The sequence below is a fragment of the Mesoplodon densirostris genome, chromosome 4 (genome assembly GCF_025265405.1).
Source record: "Mesoplodon densirostris isolate mMesDen1 chromosome 4, mMesDen1 primary haplotype, whole genome shotgun sequence".
In the NCBI taxonomy this organism is placed as follows: domain Eukaryota; kingdom Metazoa; phylum Chordata; class Mammalia; order Artiodactyla; family Ziphiidae; genus Mesoplodon; species Mesoplodon densirostris.
This window is the reverse complement of record NC_082664.1, coordinates 38,460,527-38,478,522: the sequence shown is the minus strand read 5'-3', so window position 1 is coordinate 38,478,522 and position 17,996 is coordinate 38,460,527. Positions and strand designations below refer to the sequence as shown.

Genomic DNA, 17,996 nt, shown 5'->3' with positions numbered 1-17,996 from the left:
GGAGGTGACCCCAAGCAAGACTTGCTTTGGGAGTGGGCAGCGTCTGAGGAACCCCATCAGCCTTCTTCTCCAGCTTATGTTTGAATGGGTGGGACGGGCTGGCGCCCCTCAGCCCGGGAGAGGGCGGGGAGAGGAGGGCGTGGGCCTCGAAAACTGTCTCCTGCCCCCAGCCCCGGAGGCCCCGAGGGCCGAGGGCCGGCGGAGCTGGGAGCTCCGTCCCTGGAGCCCGCGCTCGCCGTGTGCGGGGCGCCGGGGCTGCGGGCAGAGGGCGCGGAGGCAGGCGTGGGCCGGGCCGGGCCGGGCGACGGCGCGAAGGCAGCTATTGCAGTGCAGCGGGGCCCGGGGCCCGGCCGGCGACTCGGGGCAGGCAGGCGGCAGGCAGCGGCGGCCAGGCCGTGGGCAGCAGGAAGACCCGGCCGAGGAGGGAAGCGCTCGTCCCCGCTCGTCGCTCGTCCCGATGCACTGGCTTCACCCGCGGGGTGCCCGAGAGGCTACTTCTTTTTGGGGAAGAAGCTGAATCTCTTCTCCTTGTCTTTCTTGCCGAGGCTGGCGTCGGGGCCGGTGATGGAGGGTAGGGGCAGGCTCTGTGCCTTGACACGGATGCTCTGGGACTCGTTGATGGCGGTGCTCATGCCCTGAAGCCAGGACAGCATCTCCTCCTATAGGGCAGGTGGGTCAGGGCCCCGCAAAGAACGGGGTGCCTCTAGGACAACCCCTCCTCCTGAGTGAGCCTTGAGGTCAAGTGGCATGCGTCCCTTCCACCTGCCCCTTTGTTGGTGTGGGTCTGGGCTAGGCAGCCCTGCACTTACCTCATCCTTGCCATGGAAAAGCCACTCGCTGCCGTTGCTCAGCCTAGGAGGACAGAGGGTTTCCTGCGTGGCCACCTCTGGATCTGATCCCCCAGCCCCCTGAGCTTTCCCATGACCAGAACCCTGTCAGGCAGCACAGCACCTTCTGAGAGAGGCAAAAATCAGGACCACCAGCCTCTCTGATTTGAAAAATCCCTGAAGGATAGCTCAGGTCTGAAGCTGGTCCCAAAGAGTGGGCCCCTGTCCAGCCACTTATGCCAAACCAGGGAAGGGGCAGTGGACAGGCGGGGCCTCACCTCAGCTTGAAGACGTGCTTCTTCTTCTTGTAGCTGGCAGCAATCTCACAGATGGCATGTCTCAGGGCCAGGGGCTCCTCCCCATGGTAGGGCACCCCCAGGGCCAGGTTCTTGGCATCCTTGTAGAAAGTCAGCTCGCTATTCCTGAGCACACAGTACAGGTTGTTCCAGGACCTGTGAGGGTACAGAGAGGCAGGTCACCTACAGTCCTGATACAGCATCTCTATAATCAGTCCCCATAGCTTTACCATTTTTCTTAATTATACCAATGTTACCCTGATCAATAGTAATACATTTTACTGTTTAAAAAATTGCAAATAAAAATCATCTGCACGTAATGCCACTACCAAAAGTTAACTATTGTTAACATTTGATGTATGTCCTTCTAGTCTTTTTTCTATTCACATATATAGCTAAAATTGGATTATACTGTATATTCAATTTTATGTCCTGCTTTTAAGTTTAACACTATATCATGAGTATTTCCCCATCCTCAAATATTTGAATTCTCAAATATTTCTTTTTTTCTTTTTTTTTTTTTTAATTTATTTATTCATTCATTTATTTAATTTTTGGCTGCATTGGGTCTTCACTGCTGCACGCGGGTTTTCTCTAGCTGCAGTGAGCGGGGGCTACTCTTTGTTGCGGGGCACAGGCTTCTCATTGTGGTGGCTTCTCTTGTTGCAGAGTACAGGCTCTAGCCATGCGGGCTTCAGTAGTTGTGGCTTGCGGGCTCTAGAGCGCAGGCTCAGTAGTTGTGGTGCACGGGCTTAGTTGCTCTGCGGCATGTGGGATCTTCCCGGACCAGGGCTCGAACCCGTGTCCCCTGCATTGGCAGGCGGATTCTTAACCACTGCGCCACCAGGGAAGCCCTCAAATATTTCTTGAAAAGAATTTTGAATAGTTATATGGTATCCTATCACATATATAAATAATCCCTTTATTGATGGACCTTTTAATACTGGAAATTTTATCCATGATTTAAATAGCAGTATGATAAATATCCTTGCCTGTAACTCTGATCTTACCTTGAGATATACTTCTAGAAGTAGAATTATTGAGTCTAAGACCAATAGTATAAACAGCTTTTCAAAGCATTTCCACAGCCACCAGCATATTTGAGTCTCACTACAGAACTGTAACGTGAACAGAGCAGGGTTTTGTTTTGCTGGTAGTGATATTTTGTTTTGTTGATGATATATGCCTGGTATACTGTACTAGCACTTTTTAAAGAAATGTATTGGTGTAAATCAAGGCTCATCTCAGCTGAAATGTTTGGTGAGAACAGCAGGCTCATGGGCTCATGTGTGGGCTCACCTGAGCTCCTTCCCTGACAAATGGGGAACATGTTGCCCTTTCACAGTAATGAGTACTGAGAAACATTAAGCTTTTCTTCCTCCTCTTCCTCCTCCCTCCCTTTTGAGGGCAGAAAAGTGGAGAACTAGCAGGGCACGTAGGGAGGAAGGACTGGAAGGTCAAAGAGAGAGCCTGACCTGTACAAAGCTGGCTGCAGAGCCATTCCACAAAGCCCAGATTTCTGACACCAGCTCAGGGACCTTTCCTCTGGCCCTCACCACCTTCTCTGAGCTTGTAGCCCAAGTAAGGCAGTTGCAAAGGAGGAGCTGGTCTTGGAGTTAATGGACAAATGATTTAACCTCTCTGAGACTGTTTCCCCATCTGGAAAATGGAAACCTCAATATCATAGGAGGTTTGAGAAGCTATTATCAGTCCTAACATAATGCCTGGCACACAGTAGGTACTTTATAAATGCTAGTTTCCCTTTCCCTGCAGGCTCTCCATATAAGCAATAAACCTCTTCAGGTTGGCTGGGCCCCCCAATTCATTTTTGGAATTTGAATTAACTTTGGCGTGTCCCCCAGGCCAGGCTCTCTCTCTTTGCTGCCAGTTGGCCCTGGGAACGTGGCTGGCTTCAACCTCTTGATGCTGCCCTGTTTCTCTGGGACCCTGGACTGCTACCTGAAGGCAGGAGCCTCCAGAGACTTTGGGTCTAGGCATCCCTGGGTAGACCACACCCAAGGACATGACTGCCTCAGGGTCAGGAAACGGCACAGCCTCTGAATGAATTCCTCAGGGTCATATGGTTGCTAGGAGGGACCATAGCAACTCTTTCTTCTCTCCTATTTTATAGCTGGGGAAACTGGGGCCCAGACTGGGTAAAAAGTGGGACTTGGTCAAGGATGTGTTGTTAGTGCCAAGGCCTACCTGTTACCCCGCTCTGGGATAATAACAGCTAGTGTTCACCGAGTTCCTGCTCTGTGCCAGGCATGGCATCTGCACTGAAGAGGCAGGCTGCCCCCGTCATCCCCATTTTACCAGTGAGAGGCTGAGTAACTAGCACCAGGTCATAGGATTTGAACTCAGGACCACAACGGAAGACAGGCTTTTCCCATCACGCCAAGCAGCCCCCGGGCTGTCCCAGAGGATGCCCAGGAGCTCTCAGACTAGAGGCAGAGGGCACCCTCGCCCACAAGCATACCCATGTTGCTCTGTTGAAGTCCCTGGGAGCTGCCCACCCCTCCTACCCCGCGGCCCTCCCCCACACACCTGTTGGACGCCTTCTTGTTGGGCCCCTCCAGGTCGTGCTTGCGGCCCAAGTAGCCCTCCATCTGCACGCCGTGCCCGTGGTCCACCTGGGCCGGCAGCGTTGTAGGCTCATCACCCTCGCTCAGAGGCGTGTCCAGGACCTTAAAGAGGGGCTCTGTGGTGGGCCTCTCATCTGTGCTGGATTTCTCCTCCTGCCCTTCCTTGTGCGGCCCTGGCGGCAGTGGCGGCTGCAGGTCCTGGGGCCACTGCCTCTCTTCTTCCCCCTGCTCAGGGGCATATGGGAGGAGCACACCTTGCTGGGGGTTCAGAGCCAGGGGTGGCTACTCTCGGTAGAACTGGGAGGTCAGCAGGCCCCACCTGAGTCTGGTTCCTCTCTCCTGTGCCCTTCCTGGCCCACCCTGGCCCTCCCTCAACCTGCTGTGGGTTTCCACCTGGCCTGCTTCCCTAGCCTGTGCCCATGTCTCTGGCTCCATTCCCACTCTCCCCCTCTCCAACCTAACATAGGAACAGAAGGTTCTTAGAGTGAGCTGAAGGGGCTCATCCAGGGGGGTTTCCGCTGCTGCTCGCTGCCCGGCTCCAGGGCCCACCCCTGCTTCAGACAGATACTCCAGCTCCTACTGAGTCATCCGTGGGCTCTGGCAAGACTTCAAATGAAGAAAGGGTTCTGCTGCTAAGACAGGACAGAAGAACATTTGTGGTAGGATGTTGTATGGGAACCCTTCTGTTACCTTCCACTTGTGTCTAAAACCCCAAAGCTAAGGGCACCAGGCCCTAAGCCTCCCCCACCACCTCCTAAAGGGAGACCCAGACCTTCCCGGGTCATGGTGCAGGTCCTGCCCCCGTCATTTGGTGGGGATTTGTTGGAGTAGGGCAGTGGTTCCTAACCCTGGCTGCCTTTTACAATCACCTCGGGAGCTTTAACAAAGGATGCCGGGACCCATCCTCAGGATGCTGAGTTAACTAGCCTGGAGTGGGGTCAGCACGCTGGAATTTCTTAATCAGCTTTTCATGCACTCGAATGTGCTGCAGGGGTAGAGAATCACCACCTAAGGAGTCACTGCTCCAGGGAAAGTCCGTGGCTTTTACCTCCCTGCTCCTTCCCGTGGAGGGCAGGATCCTCCCAGCCCCTGCCCAAGCCAAGTGAGGGGCCTCCAGTGGAGCCACGTGCTGGTATGTCAGGTGCCCATGAGAAGGGGAAGCAGACCTCTTATTCCCCAGCTGGGTACATCCTTATGCAGAGGCCTTGCTGATCCGCCTTTGTGCCACTGCAGCAGGAGAGAGGGCAGGACAGATTGCGGCAGCAAGGGGCAGCCAGCCTCCGAGTGCAGCGCAAGAATGCCGGCTGGGGCAAGAATGGGTGGGTCTCCTATGTGCCCAGCACCAAGGAAGGCCACCCTTGCTTGAGACATCTGGCCAGAATCCTGTCTCAAAGGCCTGACTGCTGGAGACCTTACAGCACCAGGTGGGAAGGGTCTTGTAGGCCCCCAAGCAGGTGGTATCTGGACACCTGAAGGACCAACGGCACTGACAGCCCAAGAGGACCAGAGCCAACCCAGGCAGTAAAGAGACACTGCCCCCTTTTCTACTCCATGTCCCAAATGAAGTTGGAGACCCAGGAGAGTGCTGGGGAGGAGCCAGGAAACAGCAGACCCTGTGCTCCCCACTGTGGGTCCTTCAGACCTTGGCTCAAAGCCAAAATAGAGAAATGGAGAATGAGAGGATATGGGCACCATACTGGACATCAGATTGAAGCTTCAAACTGAAACAGACTGGTTAGACTTTTGAACAGCTGAAAGTGACCAAGGTCTGCCTGAGCTGGCACTAAGAAATGGGAAGCGGAGGCTCAACGGAGATGTCTGAAGGCAGTGGTTGGAAGAAAGGTAAGGCTGGTCATGGCTGTATCCCATCAAATTAGGGCTGTTCAATAAACAGGTTGGGGTTCCCTAAGATCTCATTTAAAGAAAGGATAATATGGCTGGAAAAGTTTGAAAACACTACCCTAGTCTAACACCTTCAATCTATGAGAAAACCTGTGCTCAGAGAGGTTAAGTGACTTACCCAAGGTCACACAGCTCATAGATACCAGAGGCAATTAAGAGCATGCACTCCAGAATTGGACAGGCCTGAGTTTGTACCACATCTGTAGGGCTCTCATCTTTTCCTGTCTTAGAGTCCCTTGAGAGTTGTGGCTGGGCCATGCCCATCTTTATGCATCTGGCAGTATTTATATCTTTGAGTGTCAGCAATGAGCCAGAATTGACCACAAGGATCTGAAGGCTCTAAAGCCCTGCCTGGATCCTCCTCCAGCAAGGAGGAAGGGCAGGAGTGGCAGGGTTGGATCTGGGAGCCTGCGTTTGGGGTCCTTCTATGGACCCAGTCAGGCCAACCCTCTGACTTGGGCATAACTGTTGGGGAGGTAGTGAAGCCTTTCATCCTCTGTCTCTCCAGCTGACTGTGCTGTTCCTCCTGGTGATGGGCCAGGCCCTCCCCACACCTGCTCTGGGGGGCTCAGGGAAGATGCGTGGCAGATGCTGGGAGGAAAGCCCAGCAGACCCTCACAACCATGTTCACCCCTCTCACCCAGCCTCCCCCCTCCTGGGATTGGTTTTCCTAGAGCCCTGTGTGTCCATATTTTCTTCCTATACTTTTCATTTCCATGCTCCTTCCTTTCGGGAACTGTCCTCTGAAAATAGAGATGATTTTTCCAGGACTGCCTCCCAATTTAATCTCACCTTCCTTCCGTTTCTTCCTAATGGATGCCTGACCCATGTTCCCTGGCAGGGCCAGTCAGAGGCCATGGCCAGTGTGATCAAAAGTTAAATGGCCAGGACATGGGTGGGCGTTGGGAAATGGGGGTTTTCCAATGTATGCAAAGATTTCTTCCATTCTCTTGACTGTTCATGTGGAGACAATTTAAAACACACCCTCTCCCCTCTCCCCTGAAGGCCAAGGCCTGAGGAGAAGGAGTCGAGAATGAGGGTGGGAGGTGGAGGGGTCTGGTGGCAGCTGCTCTTCCCAGGTCCAGGGCTGGCAGGGCTTCTCTCCCTCCTGGGTTAGGGGAAGGGACACACAGGAGAAAGGTGGGGGCATGGTTTGGGCAAAAGGGCCCTCCTTTTATAGGTCCCAGGGGTAAATATGCTTTGCACCATCTTCTAAGAGAGCTGGGGGTTGAGGAGCAGTTCTCCTGCTGCCCCTGGAACCATACCATGCTCTGATGGAGATTCTGCCTTGCCCGACAGGTAGAGGGATGTGTGGACAGCAGAGCGTCAGGAGGGGATGCTGGCTACTCGTTGGCTGTAGGGACAGGTAGGTTCTGCCAAAAGGCCCTGGATAGCTAAGATGATCCAAGACTCGCTTCTATCCTCCGTGATGTAAGGCAGAAGGCCAGCTGCTTTAGCCCTTGGGTCATCAGGAAGATGCAGAGATTACACCTACTCTGCTGAGGGGTAACCCAGCCTAGAGCAATCACTCAGAGGAGCTGGGGGACACTCTGAAAAAAAAGAGGATCCAGCTACTTGGAAGAAACTCTGGGCGTCAGGTTGGGGCTGCTGGAGAGTTTAGACCATAAGTGGGTGTAACAGACGGAGGGAGAATGGCCCAGCGATGGGGCCTGGAATAAGCATGGAGCTTCTGTTCTCTGATTTGAGGGTCTGGGTGACAGGTGGGTGGGTGGGACACATCTGAGGTAGGTGTGTGCGCTGGCTGCTGGAATCACGATGTCAGAGGAGGGTAGGGGACAGGCAGCATTGGATGCTAGGGGGAACATCAGGGGAGGAAAGGGCACAGGTAGGAGAGCCTTTTAGGATCTCACAGGATTGTAGTCAAACAGGGAGAGGCCTGAGCCCCTGATGGGCAGGGGATGGCCACGTCAAAGACTTTGCAGAGTCTTGTAAGCTTGACTTTTTAGGGTCCTGCCTTGTTAGGAAACTGACTTGGGTGGGGGGAAGCAGGCAGATGTCTCTTCCCCAAAGGAGGTTCAAGAAGATGAAGGGAAGAGGGGCAGGATGGGTACATTTCTTAACCTGGACTAAAGGTGTTGAAGGTGTACTTCCAAGCCAAGCCAGCAGGGGGCGCAGGGGGCAGCACACAGACAACTAACTCCAGCTCCAGGGAGAAAAATAACCAGGGGTGTGCGACCACAGGGTCTTTGGGAGGTTCTAGAAGATGCTAAGTGAACCCAGACACGTCAACAAACAAGGGAACACAAGTGAGCTTCTCTCTAAAGGAAATGCTGATAAGTGAGAACGAGGGCAAGAGGATGCACCCCAGAGACTGTTTGACTTTAGCCGTGCAATGGTCTTACCTGCCTACCTCACAGCAAGGGCTGAGCCTAGAGTGTGTATGTAGGGGGCCTCCAGGGAAGGGCACTCCAGGAAGATTGGTTTGGGAGGGTGCTGGCAATGGATGTTAGCATTCATATGGAGGATGTTTCTCTTAAGAGATGAAGGACTGCAGTGAGGAAAAAAATGAAGGGAAAAATGAACACAATCACCTACTAGGTGTTCTACCGCTATTCTCTTTTTCTATCCTCACACCCTTTCTGCAAGGCAAGTATCACTACCCCTATTTTACAGATGAGGGAAACTGAGGGTCAGGGAAAATGAGTAACTTGCCCACAGTCACACAGCTAGTGAATGGAAGTCTGAGGATGCAGATCTCTCTGGTCCCAAACCCTGTGCTCTTCCTACTAAATCCTGGTGCAAGAGAAGACGGTGGTACTATTGCTCCAGAGAAAAGAGCCTATCCGATGGGGCTCATGGTCTAAAGGGGAATGAGTCTGGCTTATGTAAGACACGTGGCTGATTGGCTGAGGCAGTGTGATCATGTCACGGCCACCTTGGAAAGGGCCAGAAGAGGGGCTTGAGGCCAGACAAGATCTATTGTTGAATACCTTAGGCAACCAAATAGCCCTGTGAGACGGTGGGGTGGGGGAAGCTGGCCACTTCTGCAGCCGAGCACTTTTTCCCTCCCCCAGTGTCTGAGGTCTGGGCTCTCATCCTCTGGGTGAGAAGGCTGTCAGCAGACAGGTTGGGAAGGTCGTTCAGAAGACAGTTGTTTGCAAGAGAAGAAAAAGAGATGGTTGGTTGAGTTGAGAACAGCCAAAGAGATGAAGAGATGGGAACTTAGGGTGAAGAGACAAATGCCTAAAGGGAGAACAGAGACGCTGTTGCTAAACGGAGGAAAGAGCATGGGAGGAGCTGAGGCTGGAGCAGTGGGGGGTCCACCGGGTTGGTGGCAGGGATGGTGAGGGGCTCTCATGAGGAGTGGGAGGGGCAGCGGAGGGGATCAGCACTGTGTCCCAGGGGCCAGCTGCCCGTCTGAGATGACCACTGGGAACCAGGCAAGACAACCGGAGGGAACACAGAGCAGAAGGCCACCAGTGACGGGGAAAGGAGAGGGGAGTGTGCAGGGTCCCCTTGGACAGGGAGGGGAGACCTGGTCCACGGCCATCCCGGGGGAGAGAACGACTCTTCCTCAGGAGCTGTCTTTGCCATTCCCACCACCAGTGTGGGCTCTTCGGGTCCCTGCCCTGGAGGAGCTGGCAGCTGCTTGATGCCTTGGTGACTCTGAGCCAGCCACTCAGACTCAGAAGAGAAGACACTGACTCCCCCGTCCAGATCTGACACGCAGCAGTCAAGCTGGCAGCTTCAAGCCTCATTTCTGAGATGCCTACAATGTTAACTGAGTCCCATCCTGGGTTCATCAGTATCGGGGATGCTCTAAAACACAGGTTGGAAGATGAACTTAGGAGTTGCCTTTGAGCAGCGGGGCCAGGAAGATCACGTCCAACCATAGCACAGAGAGCTGGGCGCACCGAGCAGCAGACAGATGTCCACAGAGATCCTAGAGCCAGCTTCTCCACGGAGCCTGGAGCGCCAGGGCGCAGTGCCAGACTGTAGGCAGACACAGCCCTGCCACGCTGATCCAGGCATCCTGGGGAGACAGACATGCCCAGGTTCACGGGAAGACTGACGTTTTTTCCAGGCGGGGTCTGGTCATTATGGACAAACACACCATTTGCCTTCACTGTGAAAGGCCTGAATCAGCAGCTCAGTTCAGCCTCACAGTGGGAGGGGAGGGAGGATGGGGAAAGCTTGCTCAGGCAAGAAGAAACACAGCGGCTGCCTCCACACCCACATCCCTTCCCTCCAAGAGCATCAGAGCCAGGCCTCTGGCCGCTGATTAGAGCCCTAGGCTGCCTGCTGGGGAGGCTGCTGCTGTGGGGAGTTGCCAAGGGAGTGACAGCAGCTGGAGCCAGCCAGCCACTGGCTAGAAGGTGACCTGCTGCAACCCAGTGCCTGCTCAGCCCTGGGGCACCATCCCTCACATTCTCAAGTGCCGGTTATTTCCCCGAAGCCACGTCAACCTCTAAGACGCTGGAAGGGAGAGGCAAGGGACCTGGAGTCTGGACTCCTGTGCATTCCTAAGGAGATGCCCAGTCCTCCCTCCGGGAAGCCAGCTGCAGGCGGTCTTGGAAGGTCACGGGAAGAATGATGTCTGTGAGCTGCTCTTGGGTAAGAGAGTTTTCCCTGACAACCTGATGAAGGCCTGATAATGACAGACACCCAGGCAAATGCTCTCCGGAGCGGCCTCACCCCAGAATCCCTGCACCACAGAGGAATGTAGCCTTGAGGCTTGGAGACAGACGGGCACGACTGCCCCAAACAGGGAACCCCGGAGGCAGACTCTTGTCACAGCCCCTCGCAGCACCAACCCCTCTCAGGGGTATCCCTCTCCTTGTCACAGCAGCCCCACTGAGAGAGTTCCTAGAGCAGGGCCTGCTTCCCACCCGCGGCCAGGAAACAGGCACAGTGTGCAGAAGAGGTTCTGCAGCCGTTGGCTGGGGGGCCCTAAGCCTGGGGTGACTCGGATCCTCTGCAATACCATTGCTTCTTCAGGAAATCAACCTCAGCATCTCAGCAATCAGCATCTCATCGCAAATGCTACACTGAGGATTCTGGGGCACTCAGCCTAGAAGATGAGGACTCTTAGCAGGACCCTCAAGCCCTCCCCAGAGCCGCACCCAGGATAAAAGGGGGACACCTAAGGTGGAGGGTGGGGCGTGAGAGGAAGGGGGATGGCTCAGCCCGCTGCCCAGCCCCAGCCTGGGACCCCGGGACCACCTTCAGGGCCCTGGCCTTGGCAGGAGCAGAGGTCCAACCCTGCCTTCCTCTCGTCCCCAAAGGAAACACCCTGGCCCCATTGCCATCTCTTTCTCATCTCCAGCCTCACACCAGCTGGCACCTGACCACAGAACCAGGTTCCTCAGAGTTGAGAACGAGACAAAAGTGGGGAAACCCGTCTCTCCCAACCCTCCCTTTATCTAGGTACATTGTTCACATACAGGAATGTTCTGGACTTTCTGTCATCCCACAGACAGAGCTTTATGAGGGCAGGGAGACCCAGGAGGATTAGGGGGTTTGCCTAAAATCATGCACGAAGTCTCTACAATTAAGGACTAGAACCCAATGTCCTGACTTCCACTCCAGGAATTTTGCCACTTGTGAAACCTTGTTTCTTCTGCTTGGCCTCATGCACTCTTACACACTTACCCGTATAATGGATTTTTTTCCCTTTCTTTTTGTTTTTATTAGAACATGCTCTAATGTGGAAAGGTAAGAGGTGATAGAGGCAATGGGTGTGCTTGAAGAAAAGCTGAATGCGTGGAATGGTACTCCAGTCCCTGCGTGTGCATACATGTGTGCGTGCACACACCCGGGAAGGGGAGGACCAGGCAGGGCTGGCAGGGTGGCCACCGTGTGCTGTGCAGCAGTCTACACAGGGATTCAGGTGTCTGGTCCACTCCCATGCAGGAAGCCGGCATGCACTACTGATGGGTTTCACGTGAAGCCACAGCGCATGGATCTATCCTATAGGGCACCGACACCAGACCACACACAGCACGGATCTATCCTATAGGGCACCGACACCAGACCACACATGGGACAGCAGGAGAGCCACTGGACCCAGGCTCACCCCAGAGAGAAGGCTCAGCGGACAGCCGCCTTCCTGGGAGAGGCCTGAGGTTTCTGGAAAGGTTTTGAACCCTGCATGTGACCCATTCTCCTCTCTTCTCATATCAAAGACCAATGGGATATCCCACCCTCCCTCGGAATCCCATGGATCCTCATGAAAACTCAACAAAGGGCTCGGAAAGGAGAAGCAGCAGGGAATCTGTTTCCATGAGGCCTCAGGCCTGGTGTTCATTTGATTCGCCATCCGGTTTCTTCCTGGTACCGGGCACAGGCCAGTTTCCCCATCTGGCGGGGTGGCTGGCTCTCTGGGAAGGGTCTCAAATGTGGGCTCACTCCCTCCTTCCAGAGACGCTCAGGTCCAAGCACGTTATACTCCCCCCGAATCCAGCGACATTCAGGCGGTGGATGGAGGCGGCTCTGATGCACATGTAATTACATTGGACAGACGTACACGACACAGACAATGGATGGATCGCGCAGGTGGTCACAAAGGAACCCATAGACCCGGGCCACCACTGCGTGCAGACACACAGAGACGCACAGCTGAAGCGCAGGTGGCAGGAACAGTCCCAGCCCCCATGTCCACAGTCCATGCCAGCCCCCAGAGTTCTCTCCTTCCAGTGGAGGCTGTTCCTGAGAAAAAGTCCACCAGAGACTCCCACATGCGCCGATGGGATCTTCAGAGGGAAGTCCTGGGAGAGACCCTCCAGCGGGAGCCCAGGAGTGCCCTCTGCTGGACATGAAGGGCTGGTGCAGCTCAGGACACCTCTGGCTGGCTGGAGGCGTCAGAGGGAGCTCAGAGAGGGTGTGTGTGTGTGTGTGTGTGTGTGCGTGTGCGTGCGTGCGTGTGCGTGTGCGTGTGTGTCAGAAGGGTGGGAAGGGCTGAAATCTAGACCTGACAGGGATTCCGCACAGGAAATGCTCAGTGCTGTGCATTTTTCTGGGGTGGCTGGTGTACCAGAAATTTCCACCAAGAACTCCTAAAGGTTCAGGCAAGGTCACCTGGGCACCTGGAGAGGTGGTGGACATGCTGTGGCAAAGCCATGCAAGGCACATGCTGGATTCTTGCTTTCTTCTCAGTCAGCTGCTCCCAGGACATTTCCCCAAAACCTGGATCACAGCCTCCCAGACTTCCTGCATAGACCTCCTGGGTCCTTTTAGCTAAAGGATCTATTCCAGGCCAGGTCCTGAAGCCATCTGCCAGGCCTCTGGCAGCGGGAGTGTTTGCGTCCCTCCTTCACCTCTCCCACGTGTCCTCTTTTTCTACAAGTTGGAGGCCTGTGACCCAGAAGCCCGGGGGCTCTCCCTCCCTCCTAAGGGCTCCGTCAAGTCTGTTCTTGCCTCAGAGCTAGCTCTGTCTCCAACTCACTGACCCACAAGCCTCAGGCCAGGAAGGGGCGAGGGGCGAGGGGCTCTGCTTAGGAAGAAGGAAACTGCTAGAGGGTGGATATGCCCACTTCACTGCCCCAAATGCCATGGCCGGGGCAGGAAGACCAAATGGTCCATCTGTGAGTATATTTGTGTGTGTGGGGGGGGGTGTAGAGGGTACAGTTAAGGATGGTGTTAGAGGGAAAATGGGTAAAAGGACAGTGTATACAAAGGAATCATTCCTGCCTGTATAAACTGTTCCTCCTGATGTAGATGGTAATGTATTTATATAATAAAATTTATTAGACCCAATAAAACCCAACTAAGAGAGTCATGTCAGTGGGCTGGCATGTCAGTTTCTTCTTGGTTGAAGGGAGAAGGGGAATTATTTTAGGAATTAACAAAAGCTAAGTAAACAAGGAAGACTGATTGAAGGAGTCTGGGGGGCAGGGGCAGTGTGTGCCCACCCTGGCCTCCGGCCCCAGCTGAGCCTAGTCGGGATGAGGGGGTTCTGGCAGCAAGGACTCCCAGGAACTGGACAAATGGGACAGGGAACTGACCGGGGACGTTCTCTCGGTGGCTGCTCGGTGGGGACCTCGGGGAACCTCCCCTGCTGTCTCGCCTTCCTCCTCTTGAGGCCTGTGGAAGACACGGTCCCGACTTAGAAACAAACACCTCAGAGGCCAGAGACTACCTCCAAGGCCTGGCTTCCCACCCCGTCCCCAGAGGACACAAGCCAAGTCAGCAGCCTGGCAGACACTTAGCAAGGAGCTGCTCCATCCGCCTCAGCCTGAAAGGTTAGGCAGATGCTTCAGAAATGCCATGGCTCCGTGCAGCATGGCCTCTGGGACACGTGTTCAGCTGGTTCCCAGAGCAGGGGGGCAATGGTGCAGCAGCCACTGCCCTCCACCCATTTTCTTCCTGCACGAGGCCTTCAGGCCACCCAGGCTTGGGGGGGAATGAAAGTTCTTCTCTGTCTTTAAGCTCCAGACACTGTATTTCTGTATTTCTCTGACTAGTGGCCCAGGTGTGAGAGGTCACATGTGGATTGTCAAGGCATCAGGGGGCGGTTTCTGATTAGAAGGACCCTTCCCCTCCCCCTCTTCCACCCGTCTCAGCAGAGGGCTCCAGCCAAGTCCTCCCCACACTCACCCAGTCTCCTCGTCAGTTCTCTCCGGGGTCTGGTGTTCTTTGAGCTCAAGCTAGGGGAGGCAAAGGCCGGGGGTGGGTGTCGGGTCAGAGCAGCCACAGAGGGGAGCCTGTTCTCAGACAAGCTTCCTCCAAAGAGGCTCCCTGTACCCGACACACCTGGTGTTCGTTCCTTTTGGAATTAGCCCCTTTTGTCTTTGGGGTTCAAAAGTCAGTACTTTCTCCCACTCCTATTTCCTTCCCACTCTCCCGCCTTGCCCAGCCTTTACACTGTCCGCAGGTCCCCAGTAACCGCCGAAGACTTCTTGACTTGAGGAACCCCCAAGGCGCGGCTGCCCACCACCCCGAGCCTCCCGGCTCACCGTGGTGGGCTTCTCCAGGGCGGCGAAGCGCTCTGCCCAGCCTGCCGTGGATTTCTCAAAAGCCTCATGCCTCTTGATGAGCTTTTCCACACTGTCCACCGTGTGTCCAAAGTCCCGGCTGGCCAGGTAGGGCTCCTGGGCGATCAGCCACGCTTCAGCCACCGAGGCGTCCCGAGAGAACTGGCACACTTCCAGCCCTGCCACGGACAACACAGCCGGAGGGTCTGTTAGCACCCAGCGGTCCGATCCTGCCGGGACCCCAGGGCCCCTCACAGACAGGCGCGGAGCTGGCAGGCAGGCCGAGACCCACGTAGGTGTCCCTGAATCGCGTGGACACCCTGCTCAGTGGTGACCTGCTGCCTGAGGCTGCTCCATCCCCATGCTGGGCCCCTACCTCATCTCCACCAATAGCGATATTTGAAAAACACATGAATTAGAACAAACTCTAAAACAAAATGGTTTTGACATCGCCCTCTGAGAACAGTCTTCTGCCCTGAGTGTCCCCTTCCCAGCCCCTGGCTGTCGCACTCACATAGTCGTGTACAAGCAGCCACAGGAGACTCCAGGTCTTTGTGGCTTGCGGCTTCTACCGGGTGGTGGAATTCCCCTACCTCTCCTGTTTCCAGCTGCGGAGAACAGAGTTCTTTCTGTGCCCCCCACACCTCAGATCAAAGCTTTGGGATGCGCTAGAGCCTTACCCTGACCCCTGGAGAGGCCACAGCTCTACGGGGACACCGGCCAAGCAGGAGGCGGGGGACAGGTGGGGCAGAGGGGGGACAGGGAACAGGTGCTGGCTGGTCAGAGGGAGGCTTCCAGCAGCGTGTCTGCTGGGTCTTCTCCCCCAAAGCCCTTGGCCCTGAACTTTGCTGCTGAGTGGTGCTGTGGAGGCTCTTCTCCAGCAGGGGGGGAAATCCACCGTGTTGTGCCATCACCCCTCCCCGGCCCCTCCCGCCTCTCCGCTGGCCCCCCCAGGTTCCCTGGCTCCCAGGCTGCACTCACACATGTGGAGCTGCTCCTGGCGGGCCTTCCACTTCTCCTCCATCTCCTTCCTCCTGGACACCACCTGCTGCAGTTTCTCCCTGATCTGTGGGGAGGAAGGGAAGACAGCTCAGGCTTTGGTAACCCTTCCCACTGTCTGAGGTGGTGTGCGGAGGGGCCCTGCACAGCCTGCTGGGCTTTGTCACACCGACCTGGCTTCAAGTCTTGGCCCTGCCACTTGCCAGCTGCGCAGCCTTGGGTAAATTACTTAACCTCTCTGACGCTACCACGGGCCTCACCCAGGAAGTGGGTGTCACGAAGACCAAAGCACACACACATGCGAGGGTTAGGTGGGTTATAAGCCCACTCTCCCTACAGAGTCGCGGCCAGTTCCTCGAATAGGTTTGGTGGGGCTATAAACCCCGGGCCTACACACAGCCCCAGTCCTCCCCGGGGTGAAAGAAAGCTAAACCTCCTCAGAGGAACCACGGCCCATGGGTTCCCTCCCAGGAAGTTGTCTGGCCCAGCAGGAGCGGAGGCGAGGACAGGGAGGGCCCGTCTTAGTCCCGCCTTCCCCTCCCACCTCATCCGAGGCTTGGTGTTGCCGCTGCAGCAGGGACTCGCCGAGCTCCAGGCAGGCGCTGAAGTTCTTGCTTCGGGTTTCCATCTCCGCCAGAATGCCCTTGTGATACTTCATGAGCAGTTCCACCGAGGAGACGTCCCTGTGGGGGCGGGTGTTTGGTGAAAAAGGAAACTCTGGCCCATCTGACACCAAGCCCCGATCAGGGGGGACCCACCTGCCTGGGGGTCTGACTCTCTCCTCTCTCTCCGGACAGCCAGGAAGCCCTCTGCCAGCTGCCCAGCCCCAGCAGGAACACTGAGGCCCTAGTGTCCTCCCTTGGTCAGTGGTCAGGACATGGACGGGGGTGCAGTGACCACAGAAAAAGCCCGGGAATGTTAAATTTGGCAGGAAAAAGGAATGAGGTACTGATACATGGGTGAACCTTGGAAAGGCTGTGGTAAGTGAAAGAAGCCAGTCACAAAGGACCACATATTATATGATTCCACTCATGTGAAAAGTCTACAATAGGCACATTTAGAGACAGAAAGCAGATTAGTGGTTGCCAGAGGAGCCGGGGCTGATGACTGCTAAGGGGTACAGGGTTTCTTTCTGGTGTGATGAAAATGTTCTAACCATGCTGTGGTGATGGTTGTACAACCGTGACTATGCAAAACAAACACTGAATGGTACATTTTAAATGGCCGAATTGTACGGTATGCGGATTATAGCTCAATAATGATGCTAAATATAAAAGCTTGACCACCGGGACAGGCACCCTAGGGCGAGAGGGACAGAAGTGGGCACAAAGTGTGTAGAGAGCTCTGATCCCGGCCGACTGCCCATGTGCCTGCCCCCACCTCTCGTGCGCAATGAGCTCCTTTCCTGAGTTTTAGGGAAATAGCCCCCATATGCCCGTGCTGGGGGAAGAGCAGGACCACTTCTGGACCTGCCCAGCTCTGAATGTGTAAACTGCTTATGTTCACTGACAACCATGGCCCCTGCCCCCACTGTAGAATCTGAATGACAGATATCTTTCTCGCCACTCTCAGGACTCCCTTTACTCTGGAATAGTCGGTTCTCCCGGTGGCAGCTGAGCCACTCAGATTCTCCCTGGACCCAGCCTCAGGTGCCCCTTGGAGATTCTTGCACACCCACAGTCCAGGACGTCTCTCCGGGACAGACCCTCGGAGCAGCGCCCTGCTCTGCCAGCCTCTGGGACAAAGTGGGCCAGGAGCGGGGCTGCCTTGAGGACGCCGCCCTCACCTGGGCTTCTCCTGGGTCTCGATTTGCCGGATGATGCTCTCCATCCAGGAGAGGAGGTCTCGGACCATGCTGAAGAAGCGGAATTTGTCCGCTGTGTCCACCAGCTGGGTGCGGCGCCCCGCGCAGGCATCGAGCAGCGCCTGCCATGCAGCGGACACCTCCTGTTCCTTGTTCTGGATGGTGTCTGCCTTCTCTCCAGCGTACGCTGTCTGCAGGCGGGTGGCCACGTCCTGGAACTGCTGTACCTGTGATGGGGCAAAAGTGAACATTGTTTTCCAGGCAGACACGACTTGGGCCTGGGATGGGCAAGGGCGTCTGCCTCCTCCCAGTCTCCCTCCCGAGGACAGTGCTGGAAGCGGGATCCACCCACTGGGTGCTGGAGAGAAGGCTTCTTGCTTTGGCACCTCTGCTGACCCAAAGCATCCCTTGGGCTCTGATGAGGATTTGGGAGTGAGAGGGGCTCTGTGCCCTTTGATGTATGATTATGAGACTAATTATGTACCAGGCACTGCCCTAAACACTTTTTTTTTTTTTTTTTTTTTTTTTTTTGCGGTACGCGGGCCTCTCACTGCTGTGGCCTCTCCCGTTGCGGAGCACAGGCTCCGGACGCGCAGGCTCAGCGGCCATGGCTCACAGGCCCAGCCGCTCCGCGGCATGTGGGATCTTCC

General features: G+C 55.5%; 1 protein-coding gene across 1 annotated transcript in view; it reads right to left on the bottom strand.

The window, feature by feature from the left end:
* Positions 1 to 491: 491 nt before the first annotated feature.
* SPTB (spectrin beta, erythrocytic) overlaps positions 492 to 17,996 on the bottom strand; it is a 67,202-nt gene continuing 49,697 nt past the window's right edge. Inside the window, exons 26-35 of the mRNA XM_060098045.1 lie at positions 17,329 to 17,573; positions 16,087 to 16,225; positions 15,525 to 15,609; positions 14,526 to 14,722; positions 14,167 to 14,216; positions 13,575 to 13,653; positions 3,671 to 3,933; positions 1,106 to 1,279; positions 810 to 852; positions 492 to 659 (exon numbers count right to left, since the gene is read on the bottom strand). Coding sequence (XP_059954028.1) covers positions 492 to 659; positions 810 to 852; positions 1,106 to 1,279; positions 3,671 to 3,933; positions 13,575 to 13,653; positions 14,167 to 14,216; positions 14,526 to 14,722; positions 15,525 to 15,609; positions 16,087 to 16,225; positions 17,329 to 17,573 — 1,443 coding nt within the window. The remainder of the gene's footprint in view (positions 660 to 809; positions 853 to 1,105; positions 1,280 to 3,670; positions 3,934 to 13,574; positions 13,654 to 14,166; positions 14,217 to 14,525; positions 14,723 to 15,524; positions 15,610 to 16,086; positions 16,226 to 17,328; positions 17,574 to 17,996) is intronic.